The sequence below is a fragment of the Zea mays genome, chromosome 1 (assembly GCF_902167145.1).
Source record: "Zea mays cultivar B73 chromosome 1, Zm-B73-REFERENCE-NAM-5.0, whole genome shotgun sequence".
In the NCBI taxonomy this organism is placed as follows: Eukaryota; Viridiplantae; Streptophyta; class Magnoliopsida; order Poales; family Poaceae; genus Zea; species Zea mays.
Genome location: NC_050096.1, coordinates 82,296,473 through 82,313,355, shown reverse-complemented (window position 1 = coordinate 82,313,355; position 16,883 = coordinate 82,296,473). Strand labels below are relative to the sequence as shown.

Here is a 16,883-nt window from a genome sequence, read left to right as displayed (position 1 = left end):
CTTGTAGGATTGTGGCCATGGGATAGCCTGCAGTTCTGCTGCCAAGGGAGAAGCATCATCAAAAGTAAAGGTATCATGATTAAAATCATCATACCATCCATCTTCGTTGAATAAGCCCTCTTGACGAAGCTCCCTGTGTTGGGGCCTTCGGTCTTGGTCATCTTGAGCAAGATGACACACTTCCTCAGTAGCTTCATCGATCTTCCTTTGAAGATCGGCCAGCCGAGCCATCTTCTCCTTTTTCCTTTGGACTTGTTGATGGATGATTTTCATGTCCCTGATCTCTTGGTCCAACTCCTCCTCCTGGAATGTTGGACTGGTGGCCTTTCTCTTCTGGCTTCGGGCCTCTCGGAGAGAGAGAGTCTCCTGGTTTGTGTCCAGTGGCTGCAGTGCAGCAGGCCCTGGCGCTGTTATCTTCTTCGGCGGCATGACGAAGGTCAGTGCTTTGCCGAAGGTTGTGGAAGTGAGTACACTGGAGGTGGGCGCCAATGTTGGGGACTTGTTCTCAAATGCTATGAGTTAAGAACAAGGCAACACAAAAATGTTAATGGTTAAAGTCCTTCGTCCTCCGAAGCATTATCTCCTTTAGGATATAATGATCTTCAGACGAAGATTATGAAGGACGTACCTTCGTCATTATAGCATATATTAATGAAAGACGAAACATATGAAACATGAGAAATAACATGAATAATTATACGACATCATAATGCATCTTTTATTATATAATTGTGAATGAATAAGAACAATATTGAATTACATTTGTACCTTCGGCTTGACAGAAGACAAAAAATACAAGCGTGATGCACAAGCGAATACAAGTCAGCGTGAACAGTGCGGGATACAGTTCATCTATTTATAGGCACAGGGCGCAGCCTGTGTAAATTTACATTTATGCCCTTGATATTTTCTATTGACTTATATACAACCCAATGAGGACTAGATAGCCTTTTCCCCTTTAAGTCGGTTCCTTTTTCCGCCACTGAACCGAAGCTCCCTTGCGCGTAGCTTCGGAGCAACATCAGCCTTCGTCTCGACCATGCTTTTCACATCGTATATGGTTTTAACCCGAGTCCGAATGTGCCTGTTCATATATTACACTTGGGAAACATTGTTAAATCATGTTTTTGAGAACCTTCGGAAGACGAAGGCCCCCAACAGTACTATATGTGATGATGAACTTGTCAACGTTTTGTCATACTTAAATGGGTGGAATCTTCAATAAATTCTAGAAAAAAAATAAGCAGCACCTCTTCTTGAAGCTTATGGCGCTATGAACAGATCTCTACGCTACCTAAGTATGAAGTGGATTTATAAAGTAGAAATATTAGTACCAATTGAAGACACCAATAGTTCTACAAGGGCGTGGTAGTAAAAAATCGTTATTGTACTCAAGTCAGTACCAGTTCTAGCTAATTAAAGGAACTGATACTAATTTCCTCATACGGAAGAAGCTCTGATCTCTAGCGGTGAGACTAATTTCCATCGGTTTTCGTAAGTAAGCCAATGAAAATTAGCTATTTTCTGTCCGTTGCTAAGAAAAATTAACTATTTTTTATTCATTAATATAGAAGAGCTACAGTCTCAAGAAAATTATTCAGATTACTTACTTTGGTGAATATAAAGCAAACCAGACTGCATGATCTGGTTACACTAGGCATGCCGATATGCGGCAATTTCCGACCTAATAAGACACACGGTACACACCAGACGTACAATACAAAACGAAAGCCGGCGCATCCATTTTTATTTTCTTTGTCACACCTAGTAACAACCAGCTAATACACACGACAGCAGCTGAATAGTATATGCAGAATACCCATATCTTGCTTCGTCCAGCACTGACTGCCGTACGTCGGTAAACTCGCGGTGCCATTTTTTTAGCTGTCCGAGGCTGCAGCTGCCGCGTCGGCCTGCCTCTGTTTGGCGTATTCGACGAGGCCGTCGACGTCGGGCAGCACCGCCTTGGCCGCTCCGAGCGCGCCGAACCGCTCCACGAACGCGCTCAGCCGCGGGGTCCTCGTGGCGTCGAAGATCCTCATCCCGTTTAGCTTCTCGGCGGCGTGCACCCACGCGACCAGCGCTCCCAGCGTGACGTCCAGGTACCCGACGCTGTCACCACCGAAGAAGGGCTTGCCCTCGGAGATCTCCGTGAAGGCCGCCTCCAGGTTCTCGGCCGCGGCGAGCGCCTGCTTCAGCGCGTCGGCCTTTTCCTCCTGCGTCTTGGCCCTTGCCGATTGCAGCCACGAGGCTAGGAGCTGCAAAGGGAAGGACGCATCCGTCCGACGACGCCGAACTCCGTCAATATGCATCGGACATCTATCGTACTCGTGCCGCCGGAGATCGTACGTTGAATAATACAAATAAAAGATGAACGACAAAGTCATCAGCAGCATGAGTAGTACGACCTTGTCGTCAATGTAGGCACCCCAGAAGCGAGCCACGGCGCGCTGGTGCGGGTCGGCAGGGAGAAGGGACGGGCCACCAGTGCCGGCGAAGGCCTCGTCGATGTACTGCACGATGATCTGCGACTCGCACACAGGCTTGCCGTTGTGGAGGAGCACGGGCACCTTCTTGTGCACCGGGTTGGACTCGAGGAGCAGCTCGCTCTTGCTGCCGGAGAGGTCCTCCTCCACGTTCTCGTAGCTCAGGCCCTTGAAGCTGAGCGCGAGCTTCACCCGCAGGACGAATGGGCTCGCCCACGCCCCCAGCAGCTTGAGTTCATCGTCACCTCCTCCGGCCATTATTGGGCTAGTTTGTGCTGCGTTGTTGAGTCAAGTGCAGCTAGAGAAGAAGTGCATGTATATAGTGCTTTGATGGCTTGCTGGGTATCGAACTGTTGGCCGAATCTGATCTGGACGGACGTGATAATGCTGGACGATACGGCGTTTCTTTAGTTTATTTGTTGATTTTTGGGGGTGCTGCAACTCGCAACTATCGGAGAGATAGTAAACAACGTTGGAATTTAGAAATGTACAGATTTGTTCTACTCTTCTGGGAGAAGATGCCTAGGAACTAGCAGGAAGTAAACGTATCACTATCTCTAGCAGCTTACATATCATATCTCATATCTAATTTTCTATTTTAAACTTCACTCTATAAACAATATAGTATACAACAGTATTTTGCATAAATATTTGCACTAAAGACAGCCATAATGTGCCACTCGATGGTGGCCTGGCTCAAGCCGTGAAATTTCCACTTGAGTAGAAGCCTAGGAAGTGGTAATTGGTAAACAAAACCAAGAATGTAGGCGCAGGAGAGGAGAGTGTAGAAGATTTTTTTCGTAAAACAAGTCAGTCATTGGTTGTTGGTCAAAGTGTCCAGACTAGTTATATTAGTTCAAGGAACAAAATCCATATTGTCCTTAATCAATAATTAGAAACAATAGTGTTCCTATCCCATTCATTCAATTACCTGGTCAGCTCACACATCTCTCATATGACTAAACTTATTAAATGCCCTAAACTAGAGCAATTGTCATCCTCACAGAGAATGGCGGACCAAATGTCCTGTCGGTAACTTAGTTGGTCCTACTGGTTAGTGAATGATGATTTGGTGCCCTCTGTAAAGGATGACAAAAAATTAAATACCCCAAACTGGATTATGTCAACACTATAGATTTATACTAATTTAATTTGACCTACCGTGTATAATTTAAAGAGCCCCTAAGGCTATTATCAGTTAAAAGTTTCATGCACTGTTTTTAATGTTACCACATTATATTTAAACTAGGTAACCGTGTATGTAGGGTTCATCCCCATAAAACTCTACCATCTTTCATGAAACTCTCTCTATTTCTCTACTCATAATTGCATTTACATGTCAGCAAGCATGATGATGTGTCACCATATTTAATGAGTATGAAACTTCGATTGAGAATGTCCTAACAGATACTACTCAGGCCATTCTCCGTGGAGGGTTTCATCGTACTTGAAAGGATCACGATGGCCAAGAGGGGGTGAATTGGGATTTTCTAAAATTCAACAATAATTAAACCCTAAGCAAGAGCCCAACTTCACCCCAATAACTAGCAATAAGAGAATACTACTAGAAATACAACAATGCTAAGACAATACTTCAACTACTTGCTAAACAAATGCACAAGGTAAAATACTTGAATTAAGTGCGGAATGTAAAGCAAGGTTTAGAAGACTCCTCCAATTTTTCCCGAGGTATCGAAAAGTCGGCACTCTCCCCTAGTCCTCGTTGGAGCACCCGCGCAAGGGTATCCCCCCCCCCTTGGTCTTCACAAGAACCAAGTGCTCACTATGAGATGATCCTTTGCCACTCCGGTGTGATGGATCTCTCACGACCACTTACAATCTCGAGCCGGGTCACCAACAAGTCCTCCAAGGTGATCATCGAGCTCCCAACGCTACCAAGTTGTCTAGGTGATGCCGATCACCAAGAGTAACAAGTCGTAGACTTTCACTTGACCAAGAGAAGCCTAATGCATGCAGTGTGTGCTCTAGGTGGCTCTCGCTAGCACTAATGAGGTCCAAATGCGGGATTAAGATTTTCTAATCACCTCACTAAGCTTTGTGGTGCTTGCAATGCTCTAGCAATGTGTAGGAGTAAATGTGGGCAGCAATACAATCAATATGGTGGGTGAAGGGGGTATAAATAGCCCTCACCCACCAACTAGCCGTTACCAAAACCTGGCTGCGCATGGGCGCACCGGACTGTCCGGTGCGCCACTGGTGCGCCACCAGTCACTTCCAACAGCTAGTTCTGACAGCTAGTCGTTGGTCAGTTAGCACACCGGACAATTCGGTATGCCGACTATAATTCAACTTTCCGAACTCTGCGCTCTCGGGTTTCTGAGGGGGGAATAGGACTTCCCCGGGCTAGGCTGGCCCCACTGACAGAGGGCGCACCGGACAGTCCGGTGCCCCTAGGCCAGAAACCTTAAGTTCTGTTTTCTTCTCATTTTCAAATCGGTTTTCGTTCTAACTCGTGAGTATGTTCTAGAGTGACACCTAGCACTATATGTGAGTGTGAATATGCACCAACACTACACTAGAACTCTCTTGGTCAAACTACTCATTAAAACCCCTCTTTATAGTACGGCTAAAACAAAATAAAAGACCTAACTCTATACCGAGTGTCTGCAACTCCTTGACACTCGGAATACGAAAACCTTCATCTTTTGTTTCGTCGTTTCAGCCGTCGCTTGAAGTTCTTATCTTAGGGATTGTTTTCACCGTTGTAGTACATCTTCCTGTAATGCGACCTAACTTACCATTTGTCTCTGCAAAACACACGTTAGTCACATATAATATTACGTTGTCATTAATCACTAAAACCAACCAGGGGCCTAGATGCTTTCAATACTGTTTCCAAAACTGTCATGTCAACATTTGTCTAGGAAACAATGTAGGCCTAGTTTCATCCCCGCAAAACTCTCTCAACTCCCATGAAACTATATCATATCTCTCCACATTAAATTGCATGCTATGTCATCTTGTTTACTTATGTGGCATGTTATTTAATGGGTATGAAACTCTCATGAAACTCACATTGAGAATGGCCTAAGTAGTAATGACTACGATATTATTTGGATACGCTTAAAATCAAATTCCCAGTGACTAGCCACAAGAATCGGTTAAAATCCCACCAAACATCATGTAATGACTATGATTCTCACGACTGCACCTCACTCATCCACCTCGAAATTGAATCGGGAGTCGCCCCACATCATGTAATAACAAGGTGCAAGGATTGAAGAGTGCCAAGGAGATTTGGGACGTACTCAAGACCGCGCACGAAGGAGACGAGGTGACTAAGATCACCAAGCGGGAGACGATCGAGGGGGAGCTCGGTCGCTTCCGGCTTCGCCAAGGGGAGGAGCCACAAGAGATGTACAACCGGCTCAAGACCTTGGTGAACCAAGTGCGCAACCTCGGGAGCAAAAAATGGGATGACCATGAAATGGTCATGGTTATTCTTAGATCACTTGTTTTTCTTAACCCTACGCAAGTACAATTAATACATGATGATCCTAGATACACACTAATGTCTCTCGAGGAAGTAATAGGAAAATTTGTGAGCTTTGAATTGATGATCAAAGGCTCAAAGAAAATCATCGAGCAAGATGGCCCCTCCACGCCCGAAGCACAACCGGTCGCATTCAAGACGACGGAGGAGAAGAAGGAAGAGTCTACATCAAGTAGACTCCCCATCGACGCCTCCAAGCTCGACAACGAGGAAATGGCGCTCATCATCAAGAGCTTCCGCCAAATCCTCAAGCAAAGGAGAGGGAAGGACTACAAGTCCCGCTCCAAGAAAGTGTGCTACAAGTGTGGTAAGCCCGGTCACTTTATTGCAAAATGTCCAATATCAAGTGACAGTGACAGGGGCGACGATAAGAAGGGAAAGAGGAGAGAAAAGAAGAGATACTACAAGAAGAAGGGCGACGATGCCCATGTGTGCCGCGAGTGGAACTCCGACGAAAGCTCCTCCGACTCCTCTTCCGACGAGGACGCCGCCAACATCGCCGTCACCAAAGGACTCCTCTTCCCCAATGTCAACCACAAGTGCCTCATGGCAAAGGACGGCAAAAGGAAGAAGGTAAAATCAAGATCCTCCACTAAATATGCATCCTCTAGTGATGAGGAGGATAATTTGCGCACCCTTTTTGCCAACCTAAACATGCAACAAAAAGAAAAGTTAAATGAATTAATTAGTGCTATTCATGAGAAGGATGAACTCTTGGACTCCCAAGAGGACTTCCTAATTAAGGAAAATAAGAAGCATGTTAAGGTTAAGAATGCTTACGCTCTAGAAGTGGAAAAATGTGAAAAACTATCTAGTGAGCTAAGCACATGCCATGATATTATTGCCAACCTTAGAAATGAGAATGCTAAAATAATTGCTAAGGTTGATTCAAATGTTTGTGATGATTCAATTTCTAATCTTAGAGATGATAATGTTAATTTACTTGCTAAGATTGAAGAATTGAATGTCTCTCTTGCTAGCCTTAGAAACGAGAATGAAAAATTCATTGCTAAGGCTAAGGACTTAGATGTTTGCAATGTTACCATTTCCAATCTTAGAAGTGAAAATGACATTTTACATGCTAAGATTGTTGAACTAAAATCTTGCAAACTCTCTACATCTACCATTGAGCATGTTTCCATTTGCACTAGATGTAGATACATTAATGTTGATGCTATTCATGATCACCTAGCTTTAATTAAGAAACAAAATGATCACATAGCTCAACTTAATGCCAAAATTAATGAGCATGACTTAGAAAATGAAAATTTTAAATTTGCTAGAAGCATGCTCTATAGTGGGAGACGCCCTGGCATCAAGTATGGCATTGGCTTCCAAAAGGGAGACAATGTCAAACTTAATGCCCCTCCTAAAAGATTGTCTAACTTTGTTAAGGGCAAGGCTCCCATGCCTCAGGATAACGAGGGTTACATTTTGTACCCTGCCGGTATCCCGAGCATAAAATTAGGAGAATTCACTCTAGGAAGTCTCACTCTGGCCCTAATCATGCTTTTATGTATAAGGGTGAGATATCTAGTTCTAGGCAATCAACCCGTGCAAAATTGCCTAAGAAGAAAACTCCTATTGCATCAAATGATTCTAACATTTCATTTAAAACTTTTGATGCATCTTATGTTTTAACTAACAAATCCAGCAAAGTAGTTGCCAAGTATGTTGGGGGCAAGCACAAGGGGTCAAAGACTTGTGTTTGGGTACCCAAAGTTCTTGTATCTAATGTCAAAGGACCCAAAACTGTTTGGGTACCTAAAATTAAGAACTAAATTTGTTTTGTAGGTTTATGCATCCGGGGGCTCAAGTTGGATCATCGATAGCGGGTGCACAAACCATATGACAGGGGAGAAGAAGATGTTCTCCTACGAGAAAAACCAAGATCCCCAACGAACTATCACATTCGGGGATGGAAATCAAGGTTTGGTCAAAGGATTGGGTAAAATTGCTATATCACCTGACCATTCCATTTCCAATGTTTTTCTTGTAGATTCCTTAGATTATAACTTGCTTTCAGTTTCGCAATTATGTAAAATGGGTTACAACTGTCTTTCTACGGATACAGGTGTGACTGTCTTTAGAAGAAGTGATGATTCAGTAGCATTTAAGGGAGTGTTAGAGGGTCAGCTGTACTTAATAGATTTTGTTAGAGCTGAACTCGAAACTTGCTTAATTGCTAAGACTAACATGGGCTGGCTCTGGCATCGCCGACTAGCACATGTTGGAATGAAGAATCTTCACAAGCTTCTAAAGGGAGAACACATTTTGGGACTAACAAATGTTCATTTTGAGAAAGACAGGATTTGTAGCGCATGTCAGGCAGGAAAGCAAGTTGGTGTTCATCATCCACACAAGAACATCATGACGACTGACAGACCACTCGAGCTCCTACATATGGACCTATTCGGCCCGATAGCTTACATAAGCATCGGCGGGAGTAAGTACTGTCTAGTTATTGTGGATGACTATTCTCGCTTCACTTGTGTGTTCTTTTTGCAGGAAAAATCACATACCCAAGAGTCCTTAAAGGGATTCTTGAGACGGGCTCAAAATGAGTTCGGCTTGAGGATCAAGAAGATAAGAAGCGACAACGGGACGGAGTTCAAGAACTCACAAATCGAAGGCTTCCTTGAGGAGGAGGGCATCAAGCATGAGTTATCTTCTCCCTACACCCCACAACAAAATGGTGTAGTGGAGAGGAAGAATCAAACTCTATTGGACATGGCAAGGACCATGCTTGATGAATACAAGAGTTCGGATCAGTTTTGGGCCGAGGAGGTCAACACCGCCTGCTACGCCATCAACCGATTGTATCTACACCGAATCCTCAAGAAGACATCATACGAACTCCTAATCGGTAAAAAGCCCAATGTTTCATATTTTAGAGTCTTTGGTAGCAAATGCTTTATTCTTGTTAAAAGAGGTAGAAAATCTAAATTTGCTCCTAAGGCTGTAGAAGGCTTTTTACTAGGATATGATTCAAACACAAGGGCATATAGAGTCTTTAACAAATCCTCTGGGCTAGTTGAAGTTTCTTGTGACATTGTGTTTGATGAAACTAACGGCTCTCAAGTAGAGCAAGTTGATCTTGATGAGCTAGATGATGAAGAGGCTCCGTGCGTCGTGCTAAGGAACATGTCCATTGGGGATGTGTGTCCTAAGGAATCCGAAGAGCCACCACAAGTACAAGATCAACCATCTTCCTCCATGCAAGCATCTCCACCAACTCAAGATGAGGATGAGGCTCAAGATGATAAAGGAGAAGATCAAGAAGAGCCACCTCAAGAGGAGAGCATTGATCAAGGGGGAGATGCCCATGATCAAGATGAGGAAGATGAACAAGTTCCAAGACCGCCACACCCAAGAGTCCACCAAGCAATCCAACGAGATCACCCCGTGAACACCATCCTCGGCGACATTCAAAAGGGGGTAACTACTCGATCTCGTGTTGCTCATTTTTGTGAACATTACTCTTTTGTTTCCTCTATTGAGCCACATAGGATAGAGGAAGCACTTCAAGATTCGGATTGGGTGGTGGCGATGCAAGAGGACCTCAACAACTTCACCAGAAATGAGGTATGGCATTTAGTTCCACGTCCTAACCAAAATGTTGTAGGAACCAAGTGGGTCTTCCGCAACAAGCAAGATGAGCATGGTGTGGTGACAAGGAACAAAGCCCGACTTGTGGCCAAGGGATATTCACAAGTCGAAGGTTTGGATTTCGGTGAAACCTATGCACCCGTAGCTAGGCTAGAATCAATTTGCATTTTACTTGTCTATGCTACTTACCATGGCTTCAAGCTTTACCAAATGGACGTGAAGAGTGCCTTCCTCAATGGACTAATCAAGGTGGAGGTCTATGTTGAGCAACCGCCCGGCTTTGAAGATAGTGAGTACCCTAACTATGTATATAAACTCTCTAAGGCGCTTTATGGGCTCAAGCAAGCCCCAAGAGCATGGTATGAATGCCTTAGAGATTTTCTTATCACTAATGGCTTCAAAGTCGGAAAGGCCGATCCTACTTTATTTATTAAAACACTTGCAAATGATTTGTTTGTATGCCAAATTTATGTTGATGATATTATATTTGGGTCTACTAACGAATCTACATGTGAGGAATTTAGTAGGATCATGACACAGAAATTCGAGATGTCAATGTTGGGGATTTGAAGTACTTCTTGGGATTTCAAGTGAAGCAACTCCAAGAGGGCACCTTCATTAGCCAAACGAAGTATATCCAAGCATTCTACACAAGTTTGGGATGAAGGATGCCAAGCCCATCAAAACACTCATGGGAACCAATGGGCATCTCGACCTCGACACGGGAGGTAAATCCGTAGATGAAAAGGTATACCGGTCGATGATAGGTTCTTTACTCTATTTATGTGGATCTCGACCGGATATTATGCTTTCCGTATGCATGTGTGCAAGATTCCAAGCCGACCCTAAGGAAGCTCACCTTACGGCCGTAAAACGAATCTTGAGATATTTAGTTTATACTCCTAAGTTTGGCCTTTGGTACCCTAGGGGATTCACATTTGATTTAATTGGTTATTCGGATGCCGATTGGGCGGGGTGTAAAATTAATAGAAAGAGCACATCGGGGACTTGCCAGTTCTTGGGAAGGTCTCTGGTGTCTTGGGCTTCAAAGAAGCAAAATTCTGTAGCTCTTTCTACCGCCGAAGCCGAGTATATTGCCGCAGGCCATTGTTGCACGCAATTGCTTTGGATGAGGCAAACCCTTAGGGACTATGGTTACAAATTAACCAAAGTTCCTCTTCTATGTGATAATGAGAGTGCAATCCGCATGGCGGATAATCCTGTTGAACATAGCCGCACTAAACACATAGTCATTTGGTATCATTTCTTAAGGGATCACCAACAAAAGGGGGATATCGAGATTGCATATATTAACACCAAAGAACATTTAGCTGATATCTTTACCAAGCCACTAGATGAACAAACATTTAACAAACTTAGGCATGAGCTAAATATCCTTAATTCTCGGAATTTCTTTTTATATTTTGCACACATAGCTCATTAATATACCTTTGATCATATCTCTTTTATATGTTATGACTAATTTGTTTTCAAGTGTATTTCAAACCAAGTCATAGATTGAAAGGGAATTGGAGTCTTCGGCGAAGACAAAGGCTTCCACTCCACTCCATCAAATTACTCACCCTTCGCCATCGCTCCACGCAACTCTCCAACTTTGGTATAATCTTCACTCTTATGTTATTTATCATAGGGAGAGAAAGTAAAAAGGGCTTATATTTCACTCAAGTATCCGTTTTTGGCGATTCATGCCAAAGGGGGAGAAAGTATTAGCCCAAAGCAAAAGGACCGCACCACCACCAATTTTCAAAAATTTGAGTTAAGAAAAGATTTTTCAATTGGTGATTTTTCAATCGATATCTTATTTTTGATAGAATTTCAAATTGGTTCAAGCTCTTCAAAACTTATATCTAAAACCCTCTTGAACACTAAGAGGAGGATTTAATTGAGGGGGGTTTTGTTTAGTCAAAGGAAAAGCATTTGAAACAGGGGGAGAAAATTTCAAATCTTGAAAATGCTTCTCAAAATCTTATTCGTTTACCTTTGACTATTTGCAAAAGGACTTCGAAAAGGATTTACAAAAGAATTTGCAAAAACAAAACATGTGGTGCAAGCGTGGTCCAAAATGTTAAAAATAAAGAAACAATCCATGCATATCTTATGAGAATTTATTGGTTTGCACTTACATTTTGCAAACTAGTTCAATTATGCACTTCTATATTTGCTTTGGTTTGTGTTGGCATCAATCACCAAAAAGGGGGAGATTGAAATGGAATTAGGGTTACACCTTTTTCCTAATTAATTTTGGTGGTTGAATTTCCCAACACAAATAATTGGACTAACTAGTTTGCTCTAGATTATGAGTTCTACAGGTGCCAAAGGTTCACAACAAACCAATAAAAAGACCGAAAAAGGATTCAAATATAGAGAGCAAAAGTCAGCCGAAGTGTGCCCTGGTCTGGCGCACCGGACTGTCCGGTGCACCACCGGACTATGTCTGGTGCACCACCGGACAATGTCCGGTGCACCAGGGACTCCAACTCCGAACTGCTCACCTTCGGGAATTCTGGAGGCCGCTCCGCTATAATTCACTAGATTGTCCGGTGTGCCAGCGGAGCAACGACTACTTCACGCCAACGGTCGTCTGCAGAACGCATTGAATGCGCTACAGTGCGCGCCAGAGTTAGAGCAGAGACTGATGGCGCACCGGACAGTGAACAGTGCCTGTCCGGTGCACCACCGGACTGTCCGGTGCCCCAGAAGACAGAAGCTCCAACGGTCAGAATCCAACGGCCAGGTGACGTGGCAGGCGCACCGGACAGTGTCTAGTGGCGCACCGGACTGTCCGGTGCGCCATGCGACAGCAGCCTTCACCAAACGGCTAGTTTGGTGGTTGGGGCTATAAATACCCCCAACCACCCACCATTCATTGCATCCAAGTTTTCTGACTTCCCACACCTTACAAGAGCTATAGCATTCAATACAAGACACACCAAAGAGATCAAATTCTCTCCCAAGTCCTTAGTTCATTCCAAATCAAATAGTGACTTGTGAGAGAGTTACTTGTGTTCATTTGAGCTCTTGCGCTTGGATTGCTTCTTTTTCTCATTCTTTCTTGTGATCAACTCAATTGTAACCGAGGCAAGAGACACCAATTGTGTGGTGGTCCTTGCGGGGACTTTGTGCCCGTTTGATTGAGAAGAGAAGCTCACTCGGTCTAAGTGACCGTTTGAGGGAGGGAAAGGGTTGAAAGAGACCCGGTCTTTGTGACCACCTCAACGGGGAGTAGGTTTGCAAGAACCGAACCTCGGTAAAACAAATCCTTGTGTCTCACTCTTTATTTGCTTGCGATTTGTTTTTCGCCCTCTCTCTCGGACTCGTTTATATTTCTAACGCTAACTCGGCTTGTAGTTGTGCTTAAGTTTATAAATTTCAGATTCGTCCTATTCACCCCCCCCTCTAGGCGACTTTCAAGTATGTTGCTGAAAAAATCTTGGTATTCCTTGAACTATTTTATGACTCAACTTGTGTTCTATCTGGTGTCTACTATCCAACATCTTCATTGATGATGCATCATATAATTCAAATTGCTAAACATCTAAATTCATATGAACATGATAGATTGCTTGCAAATGTTGTTTTTCCAATGAAAACTAAGGTGTTGTTTGGTTCACATATTGGTAACGTAATGGGTAACCGATAACGTTAATTCATGTTTGTTTAAGTCCAACTGTAATCGATACCACACTACAAATGGATACCTCCTTATTCAAATTTGTTATCGCCGGTATTCGAGTGTGAATCGTTACCATTACCATTTATGTTACATTTCGTGAACCAAATGGCACCTAAGTGCCTTAAGTACTGGAGGGACATTCCACTTCTCTATTCATTTGCATTCATTCTTGATCCTAGAGCTAAATTGAGGGGCTTCAATAGAGTTCTATCTATTTTAGCTGGTGTCACACACTATGATTATTATGGTTATTTAACTTGTGTAAGAGCACAATTAACTGAGGTGTTTAACAAGTATGAAGCTAAGTTTGGTGCAGTGACCTCAATTAGACCCTCACAACAACAAGGGTTAGAAAGAAAAGAACTAATTGGGGTATGATATATGAGAGCCCATGATATATGGTGATGATTTGTTTTCAACCCCAGTTAGTGGAACATGTTCTTCTTCCAACCCCACTGCATCTGCTTCTCTATCTAGACACACTTCAGCTAGCGCTTTGCTGCAAGCGGCAAGCAATTGTGCATCTCTTGGGGCTGGTTCTGAGTTATCAGGATATTTGGATAGTGATACTGTCAAGAAGTATGACGATGGCTTTAATCTGTTGACGTGGTGGCATGATCACAAGTTGACCTACCCATCTCTTTCTATGTTGGCTAAGGATGTACTAATTGTGCATGTCTATACAATTTCATTAGAAGGTGCTTTCAGTCTTACTAGCGGGATTATCGAGGAGTGTCGAGTGACCTCGGAGATGGTCGACCCAACACACTTTTGAGAACAAAGAACTTGAAGAATCATTCTCTGAGCTGTATCTTGATGATGAACAAGTTCCAGTTGACACTCGAGGGTCCTCTCATGCATCTCAACTGATCCACATCCACATGTGGATGGTTGATCTTATTTACCAAGTTTGAACTTTGAACTATGGTTGTGTGCATGTGTCTGCAACTTATTTAGCTAGTTCTAGTTGACACTAAATGAGTTGTGGGTTGTACTCTTGGTTTTTTCACAAGGGTGAGTTTTTATCTAGATAAATTTTTAATGAGGCAGCCATTGCACTAAACGGCTCAATATTAGCTATTTAATATGCTTTAACTGTGTTTTTGTGAATGTATGAGATTATGATAAGTCTGATGCTAGATTTGTGGTGTAGTGCTCGGGCCGACCCTGGCAGGTTGGAAGGCTGGCCGGACCTACCGTGCCGGCACCAGGGGCAGACCTAGTGGGTGGTCCATATGGACCATAGCACATCCTATCCTAATATCATATAAGAGTACTTAACATAGTGGTGTAAGTGTTATCTTTTGAATTTGGCATTCAAGGTTCGAGTCTTGTTGATCACTGTTTTTGTTTCTTTTTTTGAAATTTTTTCTGCACACCCTAAGCGTAGCAGCTGGATCTGCCAATGGCCGGCACGACACAGCTAAGAGGCCTTAGTGCCGTGCTTGGGCCTGGGTTTAGACACTACTACCGTGTCGGCACGACATGACTATTAAACGGGCCAAATAGACCGTGCCTTGTCGTGTATGGCCATGACATTGCTGTGTCGGGCCGAACCGCCCATTTGGCTATCTATACCCCCACAACGTGTTGCATTTGCATACCAGTCCTCCACGCCACCCTACACTCTAGGACTTGTTCGGTTAGCTCTTAATCCATGTGAATTGAGTGAGATTGGGTGAGTTTAAATCTCAAACAAGTCAAACTTTTTTTAAATTTTTTTCAATCTCATTCAATATATGGGTAACGGAATTAACCGAACAAGGCCCTATGTGTACCGAGTCAACGAGCTTACAAGCCAAATCTGGCCATACATCATGGATATTGGTATAATTTTGCATGTTCGGTATAATCAAACTAGTCCTTAATTAAGATCATGTTCGGTTTATTTGGATTTGGCCGCATCGAAGGGTCCTGTCGTTGATTAAAAGATTAAAACGAACAAGACCTCAGAACTTAATTGTATTCTTTATTACACCATTCGCTTGTTACACACAGGTATCAAGATCTTTTTCCATCTTATTGACCGCCTCAATACCGCGAGACGCGTTCCGTTCAGCTGTTTACGGCAGCTGCTGCAGCCGCAGCAGCCTCCCTCACCTTGCCGAGCTCTACTAGCCGGTCGATGTCCGGCATGACCAACACGACCTCGTCCAGCTCGCTGAAGCGCTCCACCCACTTCTCCAGCAGCGGACTCCTGGAGGCGTCGAAGAGCCTGAGACCATGACGCGCCTCGGCGGCGCGCATCCACGCTACCAGGGCGCCGAGCGCGATGTCCAGGTAGCCGACGCTATCGCCTCCAAAGAAGGGCTTCCCCTTGGAGCACTCCATGAACGCCCCTTCCAAGGTTTCAACAGCAGCGAGTGTCAGCTTCAACCCATCGGCCTTCTCCTCGTCCGTCTTGCCCCTTCCTGCCTTTAGCCACGACGCCAAGAACTGCAACACGCACGCACGCACACATCAATCAGCATACTGCGGGTCGTCGTCTCATCGATACGATGCCAACTGTAACTAAATTTGCAAACACTGGATGGTTTGGGGGGGGGGGGGGGGGGGGGGGGGGTGCAGCACGGTACTGACCTTTTCGTCGATGAATGAGGCCCAGAAGCGCGCCATGGCACGCTCGTATGGGTCGGCAGGGAGGAAGCGGGGGCCCGTGGCGCTGTAGACTTCGTCGAGGTAAGGTACTCCACGATGACCCGCGACTCAGCTGCTGCTTGTTGAAAAAGCAGCTTATCTGAAAAGCTGATAAAAAACAGCTTCGGCTTGTTGGCTGTTTTTAGTTTATTTTGAGAAGCAGCTGAACTGATAAGCTGGTGCAGAAGCTGTCTGTTTGGCAGAACTTCGGCTTAAATTTGTGAAGAAGCTGAAAATAAGCTGTGCCAAACAGGGCAGAAACGTGCTAACTTATGTTGATGATATCATTGTAAAAAGCACGAAGCAAGAGAATCACATTACTGATCTGCAGGAGACCTTCGCTAATTTTAGATAGGCCGGTTTAAAGTTGAATCCAGAAAAATTTGTCTTCGGAGTGAAGAAAGAGAAATTTCTTGGCTGCCTAGTTTCAACAAAAGGGATTGAGGCTAATCCAAATAAAATCGAAGCTATCCTTCGAATGGAACCACCAAGTACAAAGAATGGAGCTCAAAGATTAACAGGAAGACTGACATCTCTCAACAGATTCATATCTAGATCAGCAGAGAGAAATTTACCATTTTTCGAAGTGCTGAAGTCAGCCGAAGTTTTTCAATGGGGACCAGTCCAGCAGAGAGCTTTCGAAGAGCTGAAGCAATATTTGATAGACCTAACAACACTAACTCCACCAACGCCAGGGGCTCCTCTGTTGCTATATGTGGTAGCTTCGCACTCAGCGGTGAGTGCAGCACTTGTTCAGGAGAAGCTTGAAGGCCAAGTCAAAAAACAAGCCCCAATATACTTTGTATCCGAAGTTCTTAGTTTATCAAAGAAAAATTATACAGAATTGGAGAAGGTGCTATATGCTGTTTTGATGGCCTCCAGGAAGCTTCGGCACTACTTTCAAGCATACAATATAGTTGTTCCTTCTTCACAACCGTTGAAG

At 43.9% G+C, this 16,883-nt stretch overlaps 2 protein-coding genes across 2 annotated transcripts; both read right to left on the bottom strand.

Moving 5' to 3' along the window:
* Positions 1-1,535: 1,535 nt before the first annotated feature.
* LOC103637303 (probable glutathione S-transferase GSTU6) lies at positions 1,536-2,833 on the bottom strand. Its single transcript, XM_008659528.4, has 2 exons — positions 2,409-2,833; positions 1,536-2,258 (listed from the first exon to the last, which is right to left on the bottom strand). The coding sequence occupies exons 1-2, from the start codon at positions 2,742-2,744 to the stop codon at positions 1,881-1,883; spliced, it is 714 nt and encodes a 237-aa protein (XP_008657750.1). The 5' UTR covers positions 2,745-2,833; the 3' UTR covers positions 1,536-1,880.
* A 12,427-nt stretch (positions 2,834-15,260) lies between these two features.
* On the bottom strand, positions 15,261-16,012 carry LOC541843 (glutathione transferase32). The gene is made up of 2 exons (NM_001111522.2): positions 15,884-16,012; positions 15,261-15,739 (listed from the first exon to the last, which is right to left on the bottom strand). Exons 1-2 carry the CDS (start codon positions 15,917-15,919, stop codon positions 15,359-15,361), a joined length of 417 nt encoding a protein of 138 aa, NP_001104992.2. The 5' UTR covers positions 15,920-16,012; the 3' UTR covers positions 15,261-15,358.
* Between the last annotated feature and the right edge of the window lie 871 nt (positions 16,013-16,883).